Source organism: Takifugu flavidus, chromosome 3, assembly GCF_003711565.1.
Source record: "Takifugu flavidus isolate HTHZ2018 chromosome 3, ASM371156v2, whole genome shotgun sequence".
Lineage (NCBI taxonomy): Eukaryota > Metazoa > Chordata > Actinopteri > Tetraodontiformes > Tetraodontidae > Takifugu > Takifugu flavidus.
In genome coordinates, this window is record NC_079522.1 from 18,924,146 (window position 1) to 18,944,921 (window position 20,776).

The following is a 20,776-nucleotide window of genomic DNA, read 5'->3' on the forward strand; positions in this document are numbered from 1 at the left end:
GGCAAACATTTGTTTGGGCATATGTACATGTTGGTTAGAAGGAAGGACGAAAGAAGCACATAATTGTAAATGAGAAAGATCGTTATCCAAGTTGAGGATAAACTAAACGGGCCCAAATGTGTTCATGGTGTTACGAGCGGTTGTATTAGGACCCGAAAGCAGGCAGGACACAGTGGCGTATCGTCTTCCGAGAAGCTTTATTTATGTTCACAGAAAATCGTGCAACTCAAAAGGTGTGGAGACCACGACTCAGTTCTTAACCCAAACAGAAAAATGAAAACTTACAACAAAAAATCCCGAGCGGGGTCAAAATCAGTCCACGAAGGAAATAGATAAACGATAGTCCGAGGAACGGGTTCAAAAGTAATCCGCGAAGGAAAAAGTCTTACGATAGTCCAAGTGGGTGTACCCGGGGTTTTCTGAAACAGACCAAACACGCCAACGCTGGCCAACCGTGAGAACAGTCCATAAATAGGTGGCTTGATTACCGATAGTCTGCAGGTGCACCAGTCCCCGGCACCACCTGCGGCTGAGGCATGGCTCCACCACGCCCCCCGCAGGAGAAAACCTGCAAAAGAGTTCCCAGAAACTGGGAACCTGACACATGGCAATAAGTGGGTCCAGCCAGTCCAGAAAATCCTGACCAATTAGCAGTTGTTCATTTTCAAAGTCAGATGTAAATGGGATGCATGAGTGTCATACCATGAAATGCAATATCCACCCAGGTGCTCTCCCTGATCAGGGACTTGCCACTTGTTCGTGTTGCGAACGTCCATTTGCAGCAGTTTGTCAAGGTAGAGCATTGTTTTAGCAATCCCTGCCAAAATGCTGGTTGACATTAAGCTGACATTGGAATCCTATTCTAGCAGGGTAAGATCATCAACACACCCTCCTTCCATTATTGGGATGTGAAAGTGATGCCCATTGTCCTTTCAGGCAAGTTCCTTCAAGAAGGTCAAGGGAGGAGAGTTTGTGAAGCATGTGGCAGGAACTGTCACCTGTTTTTGTTCCTCATCCTGTTTAGCTGCATAGGCTCTAGCAGTGGAGGAGTGGGCTGCACAGTCTAGGTCTGCTGATGGTTGTTGGCATCCATGTCCTTCAAAGAAGTTGAATGTGTTGGCTGGTGCAACATCTGTTTAAATGCCTCTGCCACACAAGTACTCAACATCATGCTTATCAAATATTTCCTTGGAGTCATTTGAACTCCCTTAATTATACTTACGGTAATTTCCGGACTATAAACCGCTACTTTTTTCCTACACTTTAAAGACTGCATACATTATGGTAATCAATGGCGAGAAGGTGGAGACAGCAGCATAAAGAACTGATCCAAAGCAAAAAGACAACAAAAGCTTTTAGACGTAAACATCACAGGTGGCCCGAACTTGAAAACTTCCTGGAAGACTGGGTCAACACACAGAGAGCAGGCGGCCGCGGTGTTTCCGCTGTACAAATCAGACGGAAGGCAAAAGCAATCGCCACCGCGATGAAAATAAAAGATTTTAGAGGTGGGCCATTGGGGTTTTTTAGATTGTTCATTGTTTAAGTAAAAAAGCATAAACAACGTAATTTGTGTGTAGCTGATACAAACGTATATTTCAAGGTAGCTGCATTACAGACACCGTTAGAAAAAAAAGCATTTACCGGTACAATCTGTTTATGTTGCTAAACGGATTAAATTAAAAGTTAAAAAATCCTGACGTGATAAAATTGGATTTAAGGTCTCTGTATAAACATACAAGTGAAAAAAGTGGCTGTTGTTTCTTACCTGTCTGTCAAACATAACAGTACTAAATGTTTTCGATCTAAATTTTCAGATTACTACTACTACTACTACTACTACTACGATTGCTGACTTAATTCCTCTGAATAAGCCTTGGTGGACTGGCAGTATGTCCTCTGGCTACCACCCTCGGTCCAATGGCTGGTGGCTAAACGGAGAAGTGGAAACATGTTTGAGGTTTCTGACATTATGGAACTCACCTTTATTGTTTTATCGCCTGTTTTGGTCAAAAATGCCATCAACTCTTTGACCAGCTCATCCATTGATGTGTCCCACCTTCGCTAGGGGTACCCTCCACTCTGGCATTGGTCTGAAGGGTAATACCATGAAATGTGTCACAGATAGAAATGGGATCCAGCAGCAGCATACCAAATAGGATGTGTAATTGAAAAGACACTTACTGGGAACATTTTCAGTTTACAGCAAGAATTTCCACAATGGTAATCCTGCCGAAGAGTAATCTTCAGCTCGATAATCCACCAGTGGGGATAAACCCAAGATCAGTGAACTGAGAAATCAGTCCAAAAATCAATGCTAGAAAGTTTCACATGGAGCACAAAACAACCTTGCAAAGGGTGAGTGGAAGATGGGTTTAACTACCTGGGAAAAACAGGTGTGCAAAATTGGGAGTTTCACAGGTGCAATAAATTATCCAGATTAAAACAAAGTGTGACAAAAATGAATGTAAGCAATGCCTAATTGAAATAAGATAAAATAATCCTGGTCGCCCCACAATTGGGAAATTTGCATACTACAATATATATGCTATTGTCTTTAATGTTGACATGCATTTTTTTATGTTCAGGTTACAACTACATTTACAGGAGTTCTTTAAAAAGCTGTCAGTTTTCTTTTGCCATTGTCTTTTTCGCATTTTAGTATCATCCAATCTATCTGTTGAATATAGATTTCAAATTGTTGTCAAAAGGCTTATCTTGCATCATATCAATCATTATCTCTCCAGACCAAAGTGCACTGATTAGAAATGAACATTCCTTTTTAAATTTTTAGATGACTATTTAACACAATCTAGCAACCTACCACATCTTCTACACCTGAAGCATTAATAAATCTCTTCATGCTGACATCTTTTCTATATTTCTGGTTACAAGATATATTTTAGTAAATGCAAAGCATTTCCTGTGTATAAAGTGGCATGTGAATACCCCTGTATAGCATGTCATTCAAAACCACAGTTAATAAATTAACATACTTGTGTATATATGTAACTGATAGGTTTTAAGAGTCCAATTAGGACCAATTTTGCTCCCTTATTATCTGGTGTAAAGGATAAATCAGTTAAGAATTAAGATAAACAGATTTCTGTAAGCATCCCAGATTTCTGTAAGTATTTCAGTGTAGACCAATTGTTCACCTTTGGATGTTCTTTCAGAAAATTTTAACTAATATTTTTGATTTTCTTTGGAAGAAAGGAAAAAGCTCCAAGGATACACAGGCAATTTTTACAGAAACCAAAATTGTTGGCTGGAATTGCGGTACAGAATTTTAGATTAGTACTACTGTTTTGTAAGTCTGTGAATACAATTCTAGCTGCAATCTAATCCATCCCAAAAACAGCTGATTTGACTTTGGCTAAATTGGCTATATCATACATACATACATACATACATACATACATACATACATACATACATACATACATACATACATACATACATGCATACATACATGCATACATACATACAAACAACCTCTTGAATGGACAGTTTGAGCCACTTTACCAGCCAATAACCATGTGTTATATAATTTACCATATATAGTAATACTAAAGAACCTGATTTAACGTGGCAACTCTGAAACCCGGAGCTCTTCATTAATGAAAACAACAACTTACATTTTTACACAAATTAAGCCTAAAAATTTCATGTATAACTGTTGAGTTCCACGGTTCCCGGTCAATTGATGCTTGTCTCTTCCTGCAGGGGGCGTGGAGGAGCCGATGATTATCCACAGCTGGCGCTGCAAGCGGACGCACCTGCCGACAATTTTCCGTCAACCTTCAATTTAAGGACAGAGCGCCCGTCTGTTCTGTAACCCTGACTCCTGTTGCTTGGTTTTCGAAAAGTATTCCTGACTAACTTTGTTTCTCACTCGATCGAGGTCTCCACGCCTACCTGCGGTCACGAACCGCTCCCCTGGAGCGCTGGAGCTGGAGATTTTCCTCATGACCCAGAAGGACCTTGTATATCTTGAATAAAGACTCTTTTTAGGACACTATTCCCCACTGCGTGTTGCCTGCTTTCGGGTCCAGAGACAACCAAATTCTAACAATAACATATTTAATGTAAATGACTTATTTTATATACTATCTTTTATAGAATTCCAATTAAATCTTTTATGATATACTTTACACCTGACGATCTTTAGAAGATAGAGGCCAATCAGATTTTCAGCTCTGCTTAAGTATACAAATTGTCAGCAGCTGGGACAGAGAGGAATAGTTACAAGTACTGTATAGAAATTCTCCTCTTCCTCTGTAATAATGTGATGTTCCTCTTTCTCTTGATCTATCTCTGGATCCCTTTGCTGTCTGACTTGACCGTCCCTTTGATCTTTGAACACTGTGCTTAGATTGTCTATAGAGAGTAAGTCCAATTTTTATTTTTCAAATATGGAGCATTTGGTTAATTATGTGAAACATTCTGCTGGTGGCTGGAGTGAACTAATTATTACTATCAGCAGTGATGAATACTTTCTTAAATACTTGCTGTTCTCGTCTAGTCGTAGTAGTGATTTCAGCCACCTAAAATATGCCAAATGATGCCACTGGTATCATACCTTCACATATATGCCAGGGGAATTGTTCTGTAGTAATTATTGATTACATATGCCCACAAAGATCATCATAAAATATTAAAAACTATAAAGCATAAACTCTCAAGTCATTTGTGCGTATTCTTTTTGTTGTCGTTGTTACTGTTATTGTTTCCATACAGAACATACAAGGTTAGATTTATGTTTTGCTTTCCTTTTTTACTGTTGCAATTATCTTTACTAATTGATGTTATGAGAGAGGTAAATGAGGCAATATAGCAGATAAAACATTGAACTAGATTTTTGGTCTAAACAAAGATACCCACGGGGCAGCCCACCCAACATTTATCAAGTATCACTGTTATCACTGTTTATCTGCCCTCTCTGAACATGATCAGCATTTACCCATCATTACCTTGCCCTCTAGTAGACTATCATTTCCTGTCTGGGTGTTTTCCTTCTACATGAACCACTTGATGCATAATAACTTACTTGCCCTCTTCTGTTCTTTGCTTTTGTACATATAAAGTTGAATAACTTAAGATTTAAAACATAACAAAAAACAAAGACAGAAAAAGCACAAGTAATTAATGCATTTCAGTTTGACTGACGTGTTGGGTGTTTACTTTATTTGCTGTGCTTTATTTTTGCACAGGGAAAGGCCTGGTAAGATATTATTATAAAATGTAAAGATGCATTTTTATTTATTATTGTGAATAGAAAGACAAGTCAAAATAATTTTATTTACAAAATTATTCCCCATTGTCTTATCTCTTCATGTCATATTATATCCACTTGTTTGCACTGCTTCCAGTGTTGTATATTATGATGGCTTTTTTATCCAATTATATTTCAGCTAGCTTTTGTTGTCAGGTTCTATGAAATCTCTCTGATGCCCCCTGAATTAACAGAGCAGGCACTGTAAGTAACAGGACAAAATCAATTGTGGCAGCCAATCATATCTGTGACACCATCGCCACTATCCACGTTCTTACGCTGAACATGACGTACACTGTGATTGGCGAGGCATTTGAATGAACCTAAAAGGTGCGACTTTACGAATATCTTCACTAAACCCGGAGTCTGTTAGCTACCATGATGATGGAGAAGAGATAGATTTGGTTGCAGATATCCCTATGTCCAAACTTTTTTAATCTCACATAGCATTGGTGGACTCGTTAAATCGTTGTTGACTGTCATGGGAGAAAAGAGACAAGATTATAATAATAATTCTAATTATTTTCACTAACACATAATGCATTTTAATCTTCTACTCAGCTTCTGGTTCCTTGGGTAACATCAATATGCATAAATAATGCAGTTCCCATTTAAAAAACATCACTTTTTTCATGGTAATAGTCTCCCATTCTCTCTCTTCAACTGTAAACCGGTCATTATTGGGATAGACTACTCTCTGACCTGAGAAAGGATTATTCTGTCCTTTTGAGAAAGAGAGAGAAAGAAAAAGACCCCTAAATTCCACCCTCTTTCTGTTAGAGAACTTTAAAGTCAATGTTTCTAAATCTGAGAGGCAGTTTAACCTCGCAGCCCCTGTTGGTCAGTCTCTGACAGTCTCTGAGGAGTGTTGGACTAGAAAGGAGCATGCAGGGATGTGATGTGATGCCGCATGTGGGGTCACCACTTTGGTGACTGGGGAACTGCAGTTGTGGTGTGATGGGACAAGAGCAGTCCCCTGCAGTTGGTCCACTGGATTGGCGATCTCAGGGACAGTCTGAAGATGTTGGCTGTTGTAAAAAGTCACTGTACTGTACATTTTCACCACGTAGGATCTTGGCTCCTAAATTGACATACATAAGGATTTTTTTAAATCTTAAGAGATTTTTTTATTGGTTAGAGATCCCAAACATGAATATTACAAACTCAGGTATTGACCAGTTTTGATCACAATGTGTGTGGTTTGCATTGATACTCTCAACATAGTAGATGACACACAGAAATCCAAACTAGAATCTGAGAGACAGTTTAACTTCAAGCCAGAAACCTTGAGAGATCATATGTGAAGTAACAAAAATGAAGAACAAACATCAAAAACTGGACAACAAACAACATGGAAGAGGACAGGTCTTGGCACTGTTTTTTAAAATAAAATTTAAAAACTGGAGGGAAAATCCTGGCAGCGCCAACATGTTTTTTTTTTACTGCCCTTTTATGACTGTTGTTAGTTTGTCCTTTTATGACTATCGATATTTTGTCCCCTTGTACATGGTAGTGGCAAGGAATTTTTTCACACACAAAACTTTCCCTCCTGGGCTATAAACTGTCCAACCTCATTTGTTATAACAGCTGTGTCTGTTTTTTGTGTCTGATTATCAATTTTGAAATCAACTGGGTTACCATTCACCACCAGCTTGACATCCCAATCTGTGTCTGAATGTTGTTCCTCTATGATGGTTGACATTGACACTGGTATTGAACCAAGAAAAAGTCCTCCTATGAAACTTGGATCATCCACCAAATCTGCCACAGCCTTGGTCCTGACTTATTTTAGTGTTCTGGTTTTGCAGACAACTTCGAAATGGCACATTTTGTTACACTTGCTGCATCTCTTTATGCAGACAAGATAGTTTTTATCATGCATCCTATTACATTGGCAGTTCTGTTTACTGTCCCAGTGTTTTTGTCTCTGTGGCGATTTATCAGATTTCCATCTTGTGTTATACTGTTTGTCGGACCACATTCACCTGCTTGCGCTGATTTGGATCCTCTCAAGTGTTAGATCCACCTCAAGCCGTAGCCTCTGTGAGATCACTTGTCAAGTATTCCTCTTATGATGCTGTCCCAAATGTGTTTGTCCACAATGTTGCCAAAATCACCGTGGTGAGCGAGCTCATACAGGCTTCAGACAAATGTTGTATGGTCCTGCCAACCTGTTTGGTCTTCTTGTAAAAGCAGGTGTAGTCATGAATGACTTTCCATTTGAGTTTAAAGTTTTCATCAAAATTTTATACCACAATTCTAAAGTCAACATTGGTGAGAGGCAGGAAGCACAAATAAACTGCATGTATATAGGCTCTGCATCTTTACAATAGAACAGAGCAGAGATATTACCTGGACCTCTCTCCTTATCCAGGTTTTATCCCTCGAAAACGGGAAAGAGACACGGTTCCCTTCATTTTTCTACTCAGCTTTCAGGTCCTCCTCATTAGAAAATTAGAAATATGCATATAATCTATTGTAAAATGTCCACAACAGCGGCTGTATCTAAATCAACAACTTACATTTTAGACCACAACCGACAGAGCTGTAAATGCTTGTAAATGTTTTATCCTTAACCAACACTACAATATTAAGGCAGATAAAATCCTTTACAAATAAAAAAAAATTCATTGTCAATCACAATTTACAATTTGAGCATCAGAACGATAATTTTCCAACCAAACAAAGTTAGAGAATTCCCGGGATTCTGTGTTAGAACCAATCATTTTTTTGTTATAATATATTCTCTTTTTAGATAATATTATATAATATTAATATATAGAATTGAACTTCTAAGAAAGTTGTTTTCTACATACCTACAAGATCAACTAATCATATTGTTGGTCTGGATGGCATGTCCCTGGGCTCTAGCACTTTTGTCAGAATCATAGGGGTCATATTTGCTCTAAATATTTTCATTTTTTCACATTTAAAATAAGTGCTTCTACTTAGGTATTAGTGTCCAAATCAGAAACATCTCAAGATACCGAAAAAAATTTGCCAATGCTTTTCTTTTTTTAAGCCCAGACTACTGTCGATCATTATGAATTGGATGTTTCGAATTTAATGAAACAAGATTTTTTTTCTCCAATACATGAATAGTAGATCAATTTCTAATTTTTCAAACATCCATGAGTCTTTATCTCTCCTTTGCATAACCCATCCACCACCCCATCTTTCTTCATGTGGTTAGTTGTTAGTTTCCTTTAACAGAGGAAATGCCTCACCCTGCTTCCTATTTATTTGAATGATCTGTAATTCTGAGGTCACAGAGAGTCAAACCGGGTGCCACAGGAATGTAGATAGAGGGATAAGAATAAGGACTGGAAGACAATTAGCGAAAGGCAGGGGCAGATGAACTGAGAGCGGGACCTCCAAATATAAAGGAGCCAGATTTGGCAGGCAGCAGAAGGCTTAGTGCCATTCGTGTAAATGATTTGACCTGTAAAAGGTAAGTAAGAACTAAACAAATAATGGGATGTTTGCAAACTATCAGTGTAAAAATTGTTTTTTTTTAATTGCGTCTTTTTTATTGTCACTTCTATTATGTAAGTTCTCATAAAGAATTGGACTAAAATGGATAAATAGGTGGTCTAAATGTTTAGCGCAGATCTTGATTGTAGCCTGTCGAAGGATTCTGTCTAAAGACTCGACTGATTTGAGTTTGCTATCAGTCTTTGTGCCATTCTTGATCTGGTTACTCCCAATCCTTGTATCAGTGTCTTAACAGAACTGACACTGGACAGGTTTGGGGGGGGCTATATTAAGAATATACGGCATACAAAATTTTAATAATTTATATCTACTGTATTATCTATTTCTGTTATGCTCAGAATATAAAATAAGGCCTTTAATTCAGAAGGAATGATATCAATGTTATCATCATGATTTATCAACTGGGTTATTTCAGAAATAATAAACAAATCAAACACTTTTGTGGTTCATTTACTTTTTTTCCCTGACAACGCAACAAATTGCAGAATCATTATAGAGGTATAGAGTATATACATGTTTTAGGCAGTTTAAGTGAATTGTTGAATAAAGATAATCATTTATTATAAGCAAAGAAACTAGACAAATTCATGTAGTTATATCAAAGTCAGAGCACCTATAGAGAGAACTGTTCATTCTGGAAATGTCTCACTGCTCAAAAAAATATCAAACCAACACATATTAGCATTATATATATTAAGTGTGTATTCTTTAACATCTCAAAGAAAGTGTTAAATGTCTTAATTTTGTTCTCCTGCACTGTTTTCCTTATCCTTTTTATTAACAACTGCCATCCCTACTGTTAAAAGAATTTATTTACTTGAAAAATACCCAATGCAAATCCAAATGAGGTGTGCTATATCTTCAGCTTAAATTCTGTATTTGATCCCAAAAATATTCCCCCTATTTATTGGCGGCATCGTGTCATCATGGATGGAATTTGGCAAAAACATTATCAAAAATAACTGACTGAATATTTTATCACCGTCTACTTAGCTTACATTCAAAATCATTACATTGTGCATGCATCAGAAAGGTGTCATTCAAAGTTGTATAATTTGAAGCTGCTCTTTTACTCCAATCTTTGCCTGTGTATGTTGTGTCAAGTCGCAGAGTTATTTGTTAGAGTTGAGTCTCACCCTTTTTTTTAAGAACCCCAAGTGCTGCTCTCAGAACCATATTATTGGGAAAAACCTAAAAACATTAATAATAAATGATTTACATTGAAGCATTTCTGAAAAAAGATTGAAATAAGAAAATTAAAATAATAGACTATGGAAACACCATCAAACAATGAAACAAGCTGTTCTGAAAAGGTGGATCTTGATTGTTTTGAGGACGATAATTTTAGCGTAGTCATGAATGTTTTTGGGTGGATTGACCTGACCATCTGGCCTCATAATGTCATACAATTGTATAATGATACTGAAAAGCTTCTTTTCTTCTTCTCTGACAACACCTGCTAATTATACATCCCTGCTTAACATATTGTTACAAATGGTTTGTGTATACCTCATGTATACTTGTGTATAACTTAGTTGTTTTATCAACGATGTCTGTATTCTGTTCTGTCCTCCCCTCCCCTTTTCATCCTTCCTTCTTCGCCTGTCTCCTCCCTACATCCCATAATCCCGATTATTCTCCTGCCTGTCTCTGCTGTACTTTTCATAAACTGGTATATAAACTAGCTTCTCTTTCCTCCTGTGCAAGACTTCTTTTATAACAACATTCACTTAAACTTTCCAGTCTGATTGTCTGTCTGGTTCTGATGCTGATATGATTCTATAAAATATTTTTCTGCATTTGGGGCAAAGGAGCAGCCATGAAGTAGACAGCATGAATGCAGAGCTCCCTGATCAGCAAGAAAAAAAAGATTCTCAAGAAGGAAAAATAAGGAAAGAAAATTTGGGTTTCAGAAGGTGGCAGCAGATATGGAAAAGGCTCTGCCACCCCAGGTTTGGTGCTTTGATCTGAACAGACAATGTGGGAGGTAGCACATTCTGTGAGTTATGAGGGAGTTTTGGTTATGAGGGATTTTGAACTAGATGTGTTGTAAATTGGGGGCAAAGGTTCTGCAAGCTAGGGGTAACATGGTCCTGGGAGCAGGAGTGGGTTGTACGAAAGCCCTATAAGTGTAGGTCGAATGACGTTGCTCGCCTTAACAATTTTCCGCACTGTTCCCGTGCACATCATGTGTCTTTAAACCACTGCAGCTTCTAGTTTAGTTAAAAGCCCAAGTGGAGAATGGTAGTTGTGGTTGCCACAGTGATCATAGATCCCCGTGTGCTACATATCAAGATGTCCTTGAATTGTGTGCTTTGAATTGTATAATCAATAAAAATGTGCTGTATAAATACAGTCTCATCCACTAAGGTGAGGACTGTAAAAACTGACATCTTTCATAGAGTGCTAATCAGTGACACTTTTAGATCAGTGACTGCTTTTGGGAAAAAATGATATTGCTACAGATTTTTTGTTAATGTCATGTTTTGAGAGCGATACCAGGGCAAACTAACATATATAACACAATGTATCCTAAACCTATTATAATAATATTTCTGAAAAGTACATCCGTTTATGGGATACATATTACAGTACTCCAAAAACCTAAGAGCACTTTAAAAAAAACAACTTTATTAATACATAATGCAAAGATACAGTTAAATTTACAGACCTCTGTAAAAGCATTGTACTGAATTCAAACATTAGCACATTAAGTGTAGTCGGAACGTGAGCACAAAATAGTATATATGCAAATACATATAAAAGAAAAGAAAAATAAGGTAATAAGGATCAAATAAGGTAAGTAAGATGAGATTTTTTTTACATTGTTTCAATTTAGATGGTAGCACATAAACTGGTACACTTCTCTGTATCTATCGTATATGCATTGTCAACTTTAGGTAAATGGAATTTGTAATTCTTTTTCTGAATTCCTCAGTGTGCAGTAGAAACTACATTGGACAAAATTTGGAATTTCTGTTTTGTGTAGAACACGTAGCAGCAAGTCAGTCAGTCGAAATGCTTCTCAGCACAGAAAATCTGGCAGAACATCAATATGGAGAACACAAGGGCAAGTATCTAACAAAGAGAGCAGGTTTATTAATCAATCTGTAAAACCAGAAGCAACAAATGAGTAAATAGAATTATTATCTAAAGTTGCTCAAATGTTGCCACAAAGTGCACACATCAGTTTTAGTTGTCAGGGAGTTAGCCTGAAACAGAAAATGTGGTGTTGATAGAAAAAATAAAATTAAATAAAAAAAACATAATATAAAAAGTTAATATGTAATATGTAAGTTAAATATTTAATATGTGAGTAATTGTTATATTTCTTTTACATATGTAAAAGATTTTTGTATATGAGGATTGATTCTAAAATATAATTTCTTTCATATGGTATGATTAGACCTAAGAATACAGAACACAGGCACAGGATAACAGGTAATACATTTTCAAAAACATTATTTTTGATGATAAGGGTAACTTACTTGTATAACACCAATGCACACTCCAAATACCAGGACTGAGGAAAGATTGTCCAGAAGCCACATCCTGGCCTTCTGATAACATGGCTGTAGACCAGAAAGAGAGTCAGGGAGGAGACCCAGGCAGAGAATGGCTAATCTGAAAACAATAACTCAAACCTTATGAGTTATTAACTAACCCTAACCCCAACCCTAACCCTAAATCTTAAAATTATTTTATGTACACTAAAGATATTTGTTTTGTAAGATCATGCAAAACTGGAACAATGGATTTCTCAGATCATAGCCATATCTCCCTATATTTAAATTAAATTAAAAAACATATTCTATTGTCAATCATTAGCAGTGGTGTACCGGGGACAGGAAGACTCAATGCCTCACATGGAGGGCAATAACAATATACTCATACCAAGCACCTTGGACACATGCGCACTTTATGTCTCACACAGTTGCACATACACATGTACAAAGACAAACACACAAACTGTCTGTTTCACTACTATATGTTACACACTGTCATTTTGCACTGTAAAGCTGGAACTAGACAGTTTTTTTTCCCCTCTTTCAGCTCTTGGTATTTCTCCAGCTTCTTGTGTTCTTTCTTCCTGATGTTGCTATCACTTGGGATTGCTACATCTATCACCACCACTGTATTCTGGGGTTTATCTACCACCACTATGTCAGGCTGATTGGCCACCACCATCTTGTCAGTCTGGATCTGGAAGTCCCACAGCATCTTGGCCTGCTTGTTCTCTAGAACTTTTGGGGGTGTCTCCCACCTGGCCCCTTGGACCTCCAGTCCATACTCCGTGCAGATGTTCCTGTACACTTTGCCTGCCACCTGGTTATGCCGCTCCATGTGTGCCTTGCCTGCCAACATATTGCACCCTACACCCAGCTGATATGCTGGACTGTCTCAGGTGCATCTCCACACAGTCTGCACCTGGGGTCTTGTCTGGTATGGTAGACCCCGGCCTCTATTGTTCTGATGTTCAGGGCCTGTTCTTGTGCAGCCATGAGTAGTGCCTCTGTGCTGTCTTTCAGTCTGGCTTTTTCCCAACCACTGGTATGTTTTCTCGATATCAGCCACTTCCTCAATTTGTCGGTGGTACATTCCATGCATGGGCTTGTCCTTCCATGATAGCCCCTCGGGTTCCTCCTCCTTGCTGGGCTTTTGTTGCCTGAGGCATTTACTCAGCAGCTGGTCAGTGGGAGCCATCTTCTTGATGTATTCTTGGAGGCTTGTTGTTTCCTCCTGGACAGTAGTTTGTACACTTACTAGTCCTGGGCCCCTTTCCTTTCGCTTTGTGTACAGCCTCAGGATTCTGGATTTAGGGTGAAACCCTCCATGCATGGTGAGGAGCTTCCTTGTCTTGATGTCAGTGGCTTGTATCTCTTCCAGTGGCCAGGATATTATGCCAGCAGGGTATCTGACTGACTTTTCAGGACCACAGCTTCATGGAGTTCTAGATGAACTCCCTTAGTGGTCTGTTGATGTTATACAACTTTAGGCAGTCAGTATACATTTGTGTGGCATGGAGTTATAGGCTTTCTTGTAGTCAATACAGGTAGTGCACAGGTTGGTTTGCCATGCCCTACAGTCCTGGGCCCTGTCGACCAGTAGCTCATGTTTGGCTCCTCTGGTGTTGTTGCCAATAACTTTCTGTGCTCTTCTCATGTATTGATCCATGCCTACTGATCTTAGCCGCTATAATGCCTGCATACATCAGCTGATTGGTCTCAGTGATGGTAGTGGTAGGGATGGTTGACAGTGTCCTCCAGTAGAGATTGGTCTGGTACTTTGTTTATTAGCCTTGGCAAGCAGGAGGTAGTTGAGTTCCCCCAGGATTTTATGATTCTCTCTCTGAGGTCAGCTGCCCTTGTGTTGACTCTGACTGTCACTGGGGCTTTGTACTCAATCTCGATATTTGGGGGTGATGGTGAAACCACCACCAAGCGGACCTGGCGTCCTAGCTCCCCCTTGCCGTAGCATCTTTGTACCGTGGATGAGGTAAAACCTCCTCATCATTCTCTAGCTGTAATAGCAACTTCTTACTATGGGTATTCGAACACTGAGCTAAGAATACAGCTTAGTGTTCGAATATCCGTAATGAAAAGTTGCTTATACATACACACATCTATACATATGTGTGTGTGTGTGTGTATACACATCTCTGTCTATGTACATATAGACCGACCGACCGACCGACCGACCGACCGACCGACCGACCGACAGACAGACAGACAGACAGACAATATTAACAGTTTTCCTGTGCCTCGCGTCTCAGACTAACCTCACTCCATCCATTGATGCATTGATCTGTTCCAATGGAGCAGCAGGATGAGGGCAGTGAACCATTCAGCACTTCATACCAGTCTGTTTTGTTAGTTACGCCACAGCATTTGAACTGAAAGAGTAAAATACTGTTATTCTATTTATGTACTGTATTACCACAATATTTTACTTTACTTTTACTTTAAATAGAGTTGGTGAATGTTATTTGTTTATTTTAATCTATGCTTCATTTTTTTTAAGTAAGTAACTTGCAGGGATTTCTGAACGAACACCTGTAGGTATAAAAGATATTTCTTGGACTATATTTATGTATTAATTTATGTAGTCACCTAAACCTAGTGGCTCCTAAACTTTTTTTCAGCGATTCCTTGGGGTTAAAATTATTTTCAGCCTATATTGCTTGCAAACATACAAAGTTTCACTAACTTTAAAAACAAATCTTTTAACTTGTTGTAGGATGACCCCTTTTACAGTTGGAAAGATTAAGATAAAGTATTGCTTGAAATGATTATGTCAATGTTCGTGACTGTCAACATATTTTTTTCAAAATTGTATGAATTGTCAATTGTCTGAAAAAAATGGCAGCTTTGCAAAGTCCCTTATACAAATGTGAACATAGAATCTCATCTTGAATTACTTTCCATTAGCTAGTGTGCCATTTTTTTTGCATTTGATTGGTAGTCCTGTCACAAACTTGCTCATGCTAGTGGTAAAATATTGTGTACTGTTTTCATTTTTAAATGCCCCATTTTCACATGTGGTGTTTTTTTCAGGGTAAACCATCTAGACATAAGGAGATAGTGCTCAAAGTAGCTGCAAGTCCACATACTTTAACTCATCAACAGCAATAATTAATTCACACATTTTAACAACAGACACAACATCAGAAGGAATTTGGCATACTACGGTCATTGCTGATGTTCTTTCAATAAAAATAGAATTAACTAGATAATTTATTAATCTCATTAATAAGTCTAATTAATAATTACAAAAAACAAAAATAACTGCTTGTGGTTGCAACAAAATGAGAAGTTGGAAGGTATTTCTCTTGCATTGTTTGGGAAGTAGGTTTACCATTTTCTGTACACTGTCCCAGGATTTTTTCAGTCCAGGTTCTGACTCATAAATCTTCATGCCTTCCTTTAATTCACCTTGGGCTTTGGAATCCAGCTAAAAAAGGAAGAACAAAAAGGATTGTTTTCTTGCAATCCATACTTTAGAGGTTTTCAAGATCCACATAATATTTGTCAGTTGCAAAATAACAGCTCAGCCTCAGGAACCTTCATTTAACAAATATCCTCTAAAGTGAAGTAGTGTTGACACTATTTCAATATGCCATTGTGAAAACAAGATTTTAGACATTTGAAATTTCTAAAGTTAAATAATTTAGAAATTATATCAACTCTAGAGTTTGTTTGTTCTCTGTGGTGTTCCTTTTGGACAATCCCAGACAATCTTTAGTAGCATAATATGAAGTAAAGAAAGATATTAATGTGCAGCATAACAATCTACTAAACAAACCCAAATATTGAGCAGCATTGCAGTGTATGTAGCACTCACTTTTAGTATCATTTATAATTAAATGATAAAATGCAAAATTGTGTGAGACAACTTGACAGTAGTTAGTATGGAAACAATGATTAGAAAAGAAACTGTTCTCTGACTGATCTTTACTCATAGTCCTGAAGATAATATAAAATTGTCCATCAATATGATGCATGTTTTTCTGGTCTGTTGGAGGAACTGCAATACATTGAGATAAGCCTCAAAGATGTCTATCAAACACCAAAACTCTGGGGTCAAAATATTTGCATTGGCATTCCAAGCAGCTTTCAACTTACCTTGTCATGGAAGATGTGTATTATTAATATTAAAGATACTTCTGTCAAGACCAGGAGCAGAAGGATGACAAAAAACTGAAAAATATAGATTACATAAATAATAAAATGATATAGCATTAGAATGACATTTTGTTAAACCTAGATTCTTCTGTCCATCTACAGGTTCCTGCATTCTGGTTATTATATAGTGAAAATATTAGAAACATGTAGGCAGATCATTTTTAGCTTAAATATTAACAATTAAACAGGATTCATGCAACCAAAATTACACCAAAACAAAGCTAGTGGAAAACGGGAAGAAAGGCCAGTACCAGAGTTATGGTTTATGATTTTCTGGAGTCTGTACACAAACATCCTGTTCTATTCTATTTGAGGGTTTAGATATATCCAAATAAAATCCATTTAGGATGCTGCAATGCTCTGAAAATAGTTTCCGTATAGTATAATAAAGACTATAAGAGAATCAGTACGAGTGTATCAGGTCTTAAGTCTTCAAATGTAAAACCCACACATTTAAGAAAAGTACAGCTTCTGACATATGAATGTCTTACCATGAACATCAGGCAGCGCTGCTCCTTTAGAGCTCCAAGACAGCCTAGAAAGCCTGTCACCATAGTAATGCCACCAGCAGTGAGAAGCAGATTTGCAGCGGAGAGGGATGGAAAGGACAGGGGAAGGGAGGAAAACTCTGACTGGGTGAAAGAGAGCCAGACTCCAACACCAAACAAGCCACATCCACCTAGCTATACAAGAAATGTAATTCCAAAATAATTAATTACAACACGCAGTCTTGAAAATTCCCACTTTTTCTTTAAGACAAAAATGAGAAATCCAAATGTGTGTATAAATTAAAGAAAGAAAACACAGATACAAAGCAAGCTATATTAAGATTTATGTAATTGATGTTTACATGGGAAAAAATAAATTGACAAAATGATTTGTTGCAAATACTAACCCAGAAGATGAGGTTAAACACAAACATCAAATATTTAACACAGCACAAACAGCTCCAGGAAACCGACATCCTGAAAAGAAAGAATGTAAGAGGAGAAAAAAGAAAGTTTAAAATTACATTGAACTTATTTGTTATGCAAAAGAAACCCTACACATGCACACACGCCCTCTTTGTTTTGCTTTGAGCACGAAGTCACCATATGAATACTGCATGCAGTTTAAAATGCAGCAGTAGTTACCCTCACAGTAACTTGGGAAGTGAAAGAGAACTGACTAGAAGGAAGAAAGGAAGTTCCCTCTCTCTTCTAAAAAAAACAAAACAAAAAACCTAATGGTAGTGATAAGGCATGTCCTATGGTCACAGTGGTTACAATTATGAATGTGAGATTACATCTTCCTAGCAACCAGTGATTACAGTTTATTCAAAACCAAAGTATTACATTCAAAATGGTGAGAGAATAAAATAGATAAATGTGTACGGTAATCAATTATTTTCCAATGACTGACCTTGTTTTATTGTCTATACAATTTGTCTGCATTACCCCAATATCTGGTTACAATAATATTTATTTATAACACACTTAGTCAGAAAATAGAAATGCATTCTTTAAAAAGGAAAAAATGTTTTTAAATATAGGATGACAGTATAAAACGGGAACATTTCCATATGGGTCAGCATCAAATACATTCATTATTTAAAATGACAACTGATTTTGCACGGTTGTGATTGAATGCTTGCATTTTCCCCCCAGTGTAAATAGTAATCTGAAAATGACTTTCAGAGCTTTCGGATCTTGTATTAATTGTACTCACTTTGTAACTCGGGATCCCTTGTATTTCTCCAACTCTTGAGACGCTGGATCCCTCCTATTTGTCCAACTCTTTCAACTGCTTTTCTCTCTCTTATTAAGTGCTTCTTTAGTAGTTATCTCTTGATTTTCCCGAAACTCTTCCCAGTTCTAATCATTTACTTTAATGCATGTTATTTTCCAGTTTCATGGATTTTCTCCGTCATATGCGCCATCTATTTTTGCCACCCCCTCTCTCCTTCCAATCATTTCCAGATGTGTCTTCTGTTGTCCAACCTCTCCCCTTCCATTTCTTGTTATTCCTGATCCCTTTACCCTTTTCCTTCCTGTACAGCACAATGTCTAAACAGTTTGTTCTCCTCTTGCTACTGTCACGTTCATATCAGTTTACGATCCCAGTTGCTCTTAACAACTAATAGCTTCAGCTTTATTCTTGTGCAACACGAGCAACCCAAAAGAAAAACCCCGTTCAGCACCGCTTTAAAGTTTTAGGCATTATAATACTGACTGGCCATAAGGATAGATCTGTCTGCAGAAATGCTAATAATCTCATGAAAATATAGCCCAAACTAACAACCCCTCTATTTAAAAAAAAATCAAAAAAAAAATCACGCCAATTCACCCAGCATACACACTTAGTGCGGAAAAAAACGGTATACCATCCCCAGGCACCAGCACCGCCCCCACCGTCTCCAGCAAAGAGGAGAAAAAAATGTAGGCGGAATCAACAAACCGAAATAACAAAAACTAAATTACTTCAAAGGATCATAAATAATAACGTAACACAGTGTGATACGAATAAACTAACACAAACAATATCAATAACTACTCGCTACTGACTCATCCAATGAGAGAAAAGGAGATAAAAAATAAAGTAAATTAAGGAAAGAAATAGGAATTCAACCGAGTAACTTACATGAGTTCGTCGGGATTTCAAATTAAACTAAATAATCGATTCCAGTATTATTAGAATATAAATCCAAACCAATCCACCAAACATTCTCACACTGTTAAAACGAATGAGCTCGTCTTTGATAAAGCCGATTGCGCAATGCGAGCATCTGGATCTGTGTAAAGAACTCGACACCGCGTTGGGGTCCGAGATTGCGCAGTGGCGTTTCCGAAAAGCGTGCCGAAATACTCGTGCTTTCCCGGGCTCGTTTTTGAGCTTGTTCGCCGGTTGCTTGTGGCCGAGCTGCTCCAAACAGTGGGTCTCATTCATTAAACGTTAGAAAATTTGCGAACAGATTTAAACATTAAAGCGTACTCCACTAAAAACCTACTCCAGATTCAGGAACAGTGAAACTGTGTTCTGGAAACTCAGATCTAATCGTAAACTCATATGTAGACCATAAATGCCAAACCATCGTAAATTGACAGCTCGTTCCCGCTAATCAGCTATTTGCATAAATTTCCACCCATAAATTGGTAATGAGCACCATAAAAGGAGGTGTTCATTGATGCGTCCGGTTCCCTGTCAGTCATGGCACAAGCAAAACAAGAGAGAGAACAGAAGAAGAACTTTTATGAAGCAGAACGAACTTTTCCTGAAGCATAGAGATTATTTTGAGTAAGTCGTAAAAAAAATCAAAACATCTTTTATTGTTATCAATTAGCAGTGGTGTGACGGGAACAGGCAAATGGAAGGAGGTAACAGACACAGTTAATGTGGGTTCTGCTGTCCCTAGAACCATGTTTCGAGGTCAAAAGAAAGTGGTCTGATATAAAAACGGAGGTCAAAAAACGTATTTGTGCAAAAAATAAATAAATAAATAAATCTGCCACTGGAGGAGGAGACTCACTGTCCAAATTGTCAAATACAGAAATAGAAGAGCGCTTTGTCAGGAATCCTCCCTGGCGGAGACAGCGACCCCAAATGGGAAGGCAATAAATGTTGTAACAATATTCTGAAAAATCACAGATAACTTAGTGATCAATTTAGTCTAGGTCGTACAGTCCAAAACAATTTGGGCAACTTTCTCTCCAGATTGAAGTAGAAATGTGAAACCAGCAATTATATATGGTGCGAAATTGATATAGCCTAATCTAAATCCAAGAGAGCTACCAGAATGTAGAGCTATTTAACATTTTTTAAAAAGTGATATGGATAACAGCAGTTTTCTATGCAGAATTCACAATCATTAACCTAATCTGAATTAAGCCTATTGCCAATTAATTTAATTAACTAAATGTCTTATATTTCTAATCATCCGTCATCTTTAGGATATCCTCATATCATGTTTTTCAAAGACATCGTCTTTATTTTTACATAACATAGTTAAAATTGTGCAGTGACAAGCATTATTTATATGTGTTCGTACACAGTGTTTTACACAGTCTAGCATGTGCATATTTTGTTAGTAGCTACGAACAGATCTGAGCAACTAAATGTTCACATAAAGATTCACATAAATTTACATTTACGAACAGTCTACACACCATTTTGCGCTGCTCATGTTTCATGAATGAGACCGAGTGACTGTTACGAGGAAGCAGTATTTAAGTAAATTATATGTACTACAATCGAAATGATTAAAAAAAAATAGCACAAGAACTAATATCAAGCAGTGATGTGTTTCTCTTAGATGTGTTAATCTGTGAAATAGCTCTGATGATCAATT

The 20,776-nt window shown here is 37.5% G+C and overlaps 1 protein-coding gene and 1 long non-coding RNA gene across 6 annotated transcripts; one reads left to right on the plus strand and one right to left on the minus strand.

Annotated features, from left to right (window-relative positions):
* Positions 1-178: 178 nt before the first annotated feature.
* On the minus strand, positions 179-19,405 carry tspan4b (tetraspanin 4b). 5 transcript variants are annotated; one of them, XM_057028651.1, is made up of 11 exons: positions 19,072-19,382; positions 17,348-17,417; positions 16,944-17,135; positions 16,393-16,467; positions 15,626-15,721; positions 14,550-14,663; positions 12,259-12,342; positions 3,639-11,848; positions 2,185-2,291; positions 1,984-2,093; positions 179-1,096 (listed from the first exon to the last, which is right to left on the minus strand). In XM_057028651.1, coding segments are annotated over exons 1-8 (702 nt in total). In that variant the 5' UTR covers positions 19,074-19,382; the 3' UTR covers positions 179-1,096; positions 1,984-2,093; positions 2,185-2,291; positions 3,639-11,779. The 5 variants fall into 5 exon arrangements, with proteins under 5 accessions (XP_056884631.1, XP_056884630.1, XP_056884629.1 ...); XM_057028650.1 differs by having other exon boundaries at positions 179-1,445; XM_057028649.1 differs by having other exon boundaries at positions 179-2,093.
* On the plus strand, positions 2,994-4,681 carry LOC130523380 (uncharacterized). The gene is made up of 2 exons (XR_008949878.1): positions 2,994-3,127; positions 3,213-4,681. It is a non-coding gene; the product is annotated as an uncharacterized LOC130523380 (long non-coding RNA).
* Positions 19,406-20,776: the final 1,371 nt, after the last annotated feature.